The sequence below is a fragment of the Rhinopithecus bieti genome, unplaced genomic scaffold (assembly GCF_001698545.2).
Source record: "Rhinopithecus bieti isolate Rb0 unplaced genomic scaffold, ASM169854v2 scaffold_10589, whole genome shotgun sequence".
Taxonomy (NCBI): domain Eukaryota; kingdom Metazoa; phylum Chordata; class Mammalia; order Primates; family Cercopithecidae; genus Rhinopithecus; species Rhinopithecus bieti.
Genome location: NW_016807065.1, coordinates 3538756 through 3547258, shown reverse-complemented (window position 1 = coordinate 3547258; position 8503 = coordinate 3538756). Strand labels below are relative to the sequence as shown.

The 8503-nt window shown below is 51.5% G+C and overlaps 1 protein-coding gene across 1 annotated transcript in view; it reads right to left on the bottom strand.

The window, feature by feature from the left end:
- Positions 1–4545: 4545 nt before the first annotated feature.
- C3 (complement C3) overlaps positions 4546–8503 on the bottom strand; it is a 43523-nt gene continuing 39565 nt past the window's right edge. The window contains exons 33-38 of the mRNA XM_017880048.1: positions 6762–6867; positions 6134–6223; positions 5851–5934; positions 5086–5169; positions 4865–5000; positions 4546–4734 (exon numbers count right to left, since the gene is read on the bottom strand). Coding sequence (XP_017735537.1) covers positions 4593–4734; positions 4865–5000; positions 5086–5169; positions 5851–5934; positions 6134–6223; positions 6762–6867 — 642 coding nt within the window. The 3' untranslated portion in view covers positions 4546–4592. The remainder of the gene's footprint in view (positions 4735–4864; positions 5001–5085; positions 5170–5850; positions 5935–6133; positions 6224–6761; positions 6868–8503) is intronic.

The window sequence follows — 8503 nt, the reverse complement described above, 5'->3', positions numbered from 1 at the left end:
GGGAAAGACCAAAAAAATAAAGAAATATAAAATGCCTTTCTAGCAACATTTAGACTAGTGTTTTACCAAACAATTGGTCACATAGCCTGGCTATGTTATCACATACGTTAGCCCTCAGGCCACTCAATCTAAGAGATCTTCTTAACTGCTGGACCCATCGCGTGGGTGAACTTTCCTTTTTGGACATCCTCACCATCCAAAATCCATTCCACACTGTCTTCTTTTTTGGGGAGCAGGTGTTGGGGATGGAGTCTCACTTTGTTGTCCAGGCTGGAGTGCAGTGGTGCCATCTCAGCTCACTGCAACCTCCACCTCCTGGGTTCACGTGATTCTCCTGCCTCAGCCTCCCGAGTAGTTGGGATTACAGGTGCCTGTATTTTCAGTACAGACGAGGTTTCACCATGTTGGCCAGGCTGGTCTCAAACTCCTGACCTCAAATGATCTGCTCACCTCGGCCTCCCAAAGTGCTGGGCTTACAGGCGTGAGCCACCATGCCCGGCCCCGTGCAGCCTTCAAGGGTCGTTTCCTGCTTCCCCTTTTAGAATGTAAGATTCGTAAGATCCTATCTGCACCCTTCACAGTCTCAAGTGATAAGTTTTAGTTCAAAAGAAAAGCAAACACAAACAAAAGCCCCAAACACCCCTATATGTTGAAGAAATGAATCAAATGAATCCCAAACAGGAGAAAGCGGGAGGGAGTGAAGGCTGGGTGCAGTGGCTCATGCCCGTAACCCCAGCACTTTGGGAGGCCAAGGCGGGTGGATGACTTGAGATCAGCAGTTTGAGACCAGCCTGGCAACATGGCGAAACCCCACCTGTACTAAAAATACAAAAAAATTAGCTGGGCATGTTGGCACACACCTGTAATCTCAGCTACTTGGGAGGCTGAGGCAGGAGAATTGCTTGAACCTCGAGGCGGAGGTTGCAGTGAGCTGAGACCGTGCCACTGCACGGTAGCCTGGGGGACAGAGCAAGACTCCTGAAAAAAAAAAGAAAGGAGGAATGAATAAGAAAAGAAAAAAGAAATGAGAGGAAGGATGTGAAGTAGAGTGGCGGTCTTGGCAGATGTCAGCCGGGCTACGCACTGAGTTGCAGGAGGCTTTGGCATTTGGGAGCTTGAGGGAGTAGGGTAGGCTATGCATCTATTTCCCCCATACCCCTGGAGCTGTGGGGTGTCTTAGGGAAAGAGGCTGCGGAGGCATGACTTTCAGTCTCAGTGGGTGTTTCTTGATGACTTGGTGCAGAGCTGGGAGGCTGCATCCCACTCTCCATACACACACCCTCCCAGTCCCCAGGGGACCAGAGGTGTAGTGAGAGGAGGTGCTCGGGGCCCCAGTCCCCTCTAGCAACAGTGTCCCCGCTCCCCACACTCAAGGCTGCTGCTCCCCACGCAGTGCTGGTGATGCTGTGACCACAGAGCCCCCACACGCCCTCCCTAACCGCTGACTCATGTCTTCCCTCCCTGAGGCTCCAGCCGGAAACACTGCCCTGCCCGCCAGCCCCCTGCTGCCCCTCTCGGGTGCAGTCATCAGACATGGCTCACCCCAAAGCATTGACTCCTGGCTCAGGCCCATCTAGAAACGGGGTCTGGGAGAGTGAGGTGAGGCTGGAGGAGGGCAGAAGGGATGCAAATGAGGACAGGTGAGGATGCAGGTGAGAGGGCAGAGCAGGACTGTGGGTCAATGGGTCTGGCGAAGCTACAGGGATAGATGCCGGGGGAGGTGCATGGCAGAAACGAAACCAATTCTGCAAAATCATAACTGAGGAAATGGTGGCGGTGAAAGATCAGACCTAACCGGCTCCACCTTGCTTCTAAGCTTCAACTGCCCTTGTCCATTCCTGGGCATAGGCCGAACTAACTTTGGGAAGGAATTTAGTTCATGGTTTGGCTCTGAAACAAAATTGATAACAGCCCTTTCCCGAAAAGATCCCCTTTTTGCCTGGGGACCAGTCTGCCTTTGCAGGACTAACAAATTAGCTACAAGATTAGAAATTACAGTTTAGGGGTCATGTAGCCTCTGGCTCCAAGAGTCTGAACCTCCCCACATTGCTCCTGGGGATAACATCACTATTGTAAAACCTAAGTTCAGTGCTGGAGAGATTCTGCAGACCCTGAACTCAGTGGATCAGCTGACAGCACCCAGACCAGAAATGTGACCCCTCCAGTTCTGTGATCCCACCCAGGAACGGAAGACAGAAAACCTCACCTCGACCCCGTATGATTCCAACCTCCACTCACCAATCAACACTCCTCACTTTCCAAACCCCTACCTGCCAAACTATTATTATTATTATTATTATTATTATTATTATTATTTTGAGATGACGTCTCGCTCTGTCACCCAGGCTGGAGTACAGTGGCGCGATCTCAGCTCACTGCAACCTCCACCTCCCGGGTTCAAGCGATTCTTCTGCCTCAGCCTCTCAAGTAGCTGGGATTACAGGTGTGCACCACCATGCCTGGCTAATTTTTGTATTTGCAGTAGAGACGGGGTTTCATCATATTGGCCAGGCTGGTCTCGAACTGCTGACCTCAGGTGATCCACCTGCCTCAGCCTCCCAAAGTGTTGGGATTACAGGCGTGAGCCACTGCATCTGGCCCACCAAACTATCTGTAAAAACTCTGATCCCCAAATATTTGGGTAGACTGATTTGAGTAATAATAAAACTCCGGTCTCCTACACAGCTGGCTCTGCGTGAATTACTCTTTCTCCACTGCAACCCGCGTCTGATAAATCGGTTCTGTCTAGGCAGGGGGCAAAGTGATCCCACTGGGTAATGACATTAAGAAGACAGGTAAATCTGCAGGTGAGAGTGTAGGTGAGAATGCTGGCGAGAACACAAGAAAATACCTAGAAAAGCATGCAGGTGAAGATGCAGGTGAGGACCCAGATGAAGATACAGAGAAAATACACTCGACGGAGAGGATGTAGGGGTAAAAAGGTGAAAATATAGGTAAGAGTGCTGTGAAGGTAAAGATACAGGTAAGCTTATAGATAGAGATGTAGGTGTTGGGGCCAGGGGAGGATGCCAGCAAAAACAAAACAAAACAAAGCCCTGGTGGGGCGCAGTGGCTCATGCCTGTAATCCCAGCACTTTGGGAGGCTGAGGTGGGCATGTCACCTGAGGTCAGGAGTTTGAGACCAGTCTGGCGGACATGGTGAAACCCCATCTCTAATAAAAATGCAAAAATGAGCCAGGCGTGGTGGCGTGGGCCTGTAACCAAAGCTATTCGGGAGGCTGAGGCAGGAGAATCCCTTGAACCCAGGAGGCGGGGTCACAGTGAGCTGAGATCGCACCATTGCACTCAGCCTGGGCGACATGAATGAAACTCCATCACAGAAAAGAAAAAAAGAAACGGCTGGGCGCGGTGGCTGAAGCCTGTAATCCCAGCACTTTGGGAGGCCGAGACGGGCGGATCACGAGGTCAGGAGATCGAGACCATCCTGGCTAACACGGTGAAACCCCGTCTCTACTAAAAAAAATACAAAAAACTAGCCGGGCGACGTGGCGGGCGCCTGTAGTCCCAGCTACTCGGGAGGCTGAGGCAGGAGAATGGCGTAAGCCCAGGAGGCGGAGCTTGCAGTGAGCTGAGATCCGGCCACTGCACTCCAGCCTGGGCGACAGAGCGAGACTCCGTCTCAAAAAAAAAAAAACCCCACAGAAACAACAACAACAAAAACCCATACATGGATACAGCTGAGGGTGCAGAGGAGCGAGCAGGTAAAGATTCAGATGAAAATATTGGTAACATTGGGAGCGGGGAGAACGTTAGGGAAAAGACCTAACGCATCCTGGACTTAGTAACTAGGTAATGGGGGGCTGGGTGTGGTGGCTCATGCCTGTCATCCCAGCACTTTGGGAGGCCGAGGCAGGCAGATCACTTGAGATCAGGAGTTCAAACCAGCCTGGCCGACATAGTGAAATCTCTACCAAAAATACAAAAATTAGCCAGGCAAGGTGGCAGGTGCCTGTAATCCCAGCTACTCAGGAGGCTGAGGCAGGAGAATCACTTGAACCCGGGAGGTAAAGGTTAAAGTGAGCCGAGGTCGTGTCACTGTACTCCAGCCTGGGCGACAGAGCAAGACTCTGCCTCAAAACACACAAACACACACAAACACAAAACCTAGATGAGGGGTTGATAGGTGCAGGAAAGCGGCATGGCACACTTCACCTATGTAACAAATCTGCACATCCTGCACATGTACCCTGGAACTTAAAATAGTAATAATAATAAAAGAAAAAAAATACATTGGTAAGATTATCAGGCGAGGATGCCGGTAAGCGAAGAGGTGAGAACTCAGGTGAAGACGTTGTGAGTTGCCGGTGAATGTGCAGCTGAAATGGAGGTGAGGTGCAGGTGCACGCTATGTGCAGGTGAGGCAGGTCCATGGTGCTTGGATAAAGAAGTCAGCACACTCGCAGGTGAACGCCCGCAGAAAATGCAGTGGGAACAGGTGAGGTTTCAGGTAGGATGGAGCTGAGCTGCAGGTGAGGCGGCTGGGGATTTCAGCCTCTTGCTCTCTGGCAAAGAACTCCAGACACGTGAAATATAACTGAAGCTTTATTGGGAGTAGGGGAATGGGGGTGTGGTCAGTTAGGGCACCCAAAGACAACCATGTTCTCGGTGAAGGCGCCGAGGTCCTGGCATTGTTTCTGGTTCTCTTCGTCTTGGCATTCGTCCTCCTCGGGCCAGTGCTCCACCCAGGTGTCCTTCCCAATGATGTAGCTGAGGCTGGAGGGAGGAATGGCAGGTCAGGAAGGGGCGTGGCGTGGGCGTGGTGCACGGGGGCGTGGCCGTGGTGTGGGCGGGGCATGGGCGGGGCAGTCGGACGGTCGCGCGCACGCGCAGGGCGAGTACTCACTTGGGTTTCTCTCCCCAGAAATCCGAGGAGAGACCCCACATGAGGTAGTGTTTCCTCTCCTCCAGCTTCAGGGCTTCCCTGCACTTGATGGGGCTGACGAACGTGCGCTGTTGCCCAACCTGCACCTCATCCGAGCCTGGAGTGGAGGGGAGAGGGAAGAAACTGAGCCGTGGGGAGGAAGCCAGGGAGAAAACCGCGGGAGGCAGCGTGCTGAACCTGACCTGACTTGATGATCTGCTCAATGGCCATGATGTACTCGTCAAAGTCATTGGACAGCTGGGCCTTGACCAGTCGGGTCTTGTACACTGTGGGGGAGAGGCGGCGAACAGGGTGGGTAGTGGGCTGGGTTGACCATGAGGGGCACACTGGTTTGCAGGTGCACCCGGGCACGTGGCTCTCTCCCCCAAGGGAAAGTTGCAGAATCACAGCCAGTCACACTATGGCCCACCCCTCATTACACACACAACCATAGAGGGTCACATGTCACCATCCACACACAGTTGTGCTCATAGACATGCACAGAGGTCACAGCCACCCACAAAGTATAACAGTAACATACTATTCATACTATGCAATGACAGCGACTCATGTGCACAAAATATTGCAGCCTCATGGCCACAGGCATAACCATGTACACAATCATAGCCACCGAAAACTACGGTCATCTACAGAACTTCAGGACCTCACACTCACTGCCATCCACAACCACAGCCTCACACAACCACGGCCACACACAACTACAGCCTCACAGCCACCCACGCAATGATGCACACAACCACATCCACCTTTCCTTACATAGGCATACCCAGGCCACTCACAGCCATGATTCCCCACACAATCACGGCCCCTCACAATACCTGCTCACACACACAACACCGTCACCCACGCCCACAGCCTGAAGCCACACCGTGACAACCACACCTACCACCCACCACACAGTTGGACACACAGCCAAACATGCGTGACCCCGCCCATCACCCACTCACCATAGTCCACTCCTGGCTCACAGGCCTTGTCCAGCCGTTCTTCCAGGGTGACCTTGTCATCCAACTTTTGTATGAAGCAATTCTCTGCAAGGTGGGGGTGGAGACAGGGTCTAAGTCCCACTCCTTATCTGGGGCCTACTGCCCATGGGTGTGGCCAACCCTGGGAGCCTACCCCTCTTGGTATCCCCTGGGTACGACTTTGGGGGTCCCTGGTCATGGGATGGATGACCTGGGGAAGTGTGTCTTGCTCAGGCCCACCTGTTCCCAGCTCCAGGGAACTCACCCTCAGCACAGCGGCACAGTTCATCACGACAGAGCTTGTTCAGCTTTCCATCCTCCTTTTCCGGGTGGTAGAACCGGGTACAGCTTTCCGCTGCAGGCAGATGTGACGCGAAGATGAGAGGATAAGGGTCTCCCTCCCAAGACCATGCCTGGGAGGCCCAGATCCCCAATTCTCAGTCTTCAGACCTGGAGATGCTAGGTCTTCAACCCCTCAGATCCCTCGGACCCCGAGACCCCCTCTACTTTCTGATCTTTGGGATTCTCAGACCCTTGAGTCTCTTAGACTCTCAACTCACAGAAGGCTGGGACCCTCGGACCCCAAATTCATAGTTTCCTGGGACACTCAGACCTCCAACCCTCATATTCCTGGAATCCTTAGACCCTTATTTTGTAACTCACATATCCCCAGGACCCTGAGACTCCTGAACCCATCAGACCTCCAACTCTCAGATCCCTAGAACCAACTCGTAGATCCTTGGGACCCTCAGACCCCTGGGACCTCCAGACTACTAATCCTCAAATCCCTGGACTCCTTAGACCTTCATTCTCAGATCCCCACAATTCATCTATACCTGGGACTCTCAGGCCCATGGAACCATCAGACCCTAGGCCCTAGTTTGGCTGCTTACCCAGGTTGTAATAGGCGTAGACCTTGACTGCACCAGGCTGGATAAGCTCTACATTAAAATATTGGTGAACTTTGAAAGCTATACACTCATCCTCAGAGTGTGAGACCTGAGGGGGAAGGAGGAGCTTGGTCAGCGGGGTGATGTGGGAGGGAGTCCAGCATTGGGTCTTGGGAGCTGAGGCAGTGGTGGAGAAACTGAAGGATAGAGGAGGAGTGGAGGAAGTGGCGAAGATGAATGAACAATTCAGCAAATCCATTTACTCTTCTTCCTACACTCACAGCGAGACTACATTTCTCAGCTCCTCTTTCAATTAGGTGTGGCCAGGTGGCTGAACTCTGGCCAACAAATTGCTATCTATACCCATAAAAAAAACCCATACACAATCTTATTTTCATCTAGAATGAAGGAATCCTGCAGAGAACTACAAAGGATCCGAAGCATTGCAGAGTAACAGGATGGAAGGTGCTTGGATCCCTGAGTGACTACATGAAGCAAAGGGACCCTTCCTTACCTCCCGTGCCAACTGGACTTCACCTGAGTAAGAAATACAAGTCTGTTGTGTTAAGACCCTATATTCTTAGTGGTTTTGTTTTAGTAGCTATTGTTACCTAAGCTGACTAAAATGGGATTGAGGGGCCCTGTGGGTATCAGGAGTTAGCAGGGAGGACATGGGGATAGGAGAATGGGAAGAAATAGCGAAGGGAGAGGAGAAAGCCCAAATCGTGATTGAGATGAAAGAGTAAGAGAATGCCAGATGGAGAGAAAATAACAGAAGAGAGGGCAGGTGTGGTGGCTCATGTCTGGAATCCCAGCCTTTTGGGAGGCTGAGGCAGGAAGATCGCTTGAGGCCAGTAGTTTGAGACCAGCTTGAGCAACATATCAAGAACCCCATCTCTACAAAGAATAAAACAGTCAGCTGGGTACTTACACGGAATATTTATGAAGAAACAAGAACAAAAATTCAGCTGGGACCAGGCACCAGGGGCTTATGCCTTTAGTAATGTCAGCACTTTGGGAGGCGGAGGTGGGAGGATCACTTCAGTTCAGGAGTTTAAGACCAGCCTGGGCAGTATAGTGGGACCCCATATCTACAAACTTTTTGTTTTTTTAATTCACCGAGCATGGTGGCATGCACCTGTAATCCCAGCTACTCAGGAGGCAGAGGCGGGAGGATCATATAAGCCTGGGAGATCAAAGTTGGAGAAAAAAAAAAAAAAAAAAAAAAAAAAAAAAAGAAGCTGGGTACAAAAGCATAATATTTATTTAAAAAAAATTAGCTGGGTGCAGTGTCGCAGGCCTGCAATCCCAGCAACTCAGGAGGCTGAGGCAGGAGGATCCCTTGAGCCCAGGAATTTGACTTTGCAGTGAGCCAGTTTCAAGACACTGCACCCGAGCCTGGGTGACAGAGTGAGACCCTGTCTCTTGAAAGAAAGAAAGCAATGGAAGAGAGAAATAGATGCAAAAAAAGAAACAAAGGTCAGGATTGGGCAAGGGAACAAGGCAAGACCTTTCTGTCTACAAAGCACTAAAAAAAAAAATCCGAAGGGGCTCTTTTTCATTGGTTAAGACTCTGATAAGAAGCTGGAGGAGGGCCGGGCGCGGTGGCTCAAGCCTGTAATCCCAGCACTTTGGGAGGCCAAGACGGGCGGATCACGAGGTCAGGAGATCGAGACCATCCTGGCTAACACGGTGAAACCCCGTCTCTACAAAAAATACAAAAATCTAGCCGGGCGAGGTGGCGG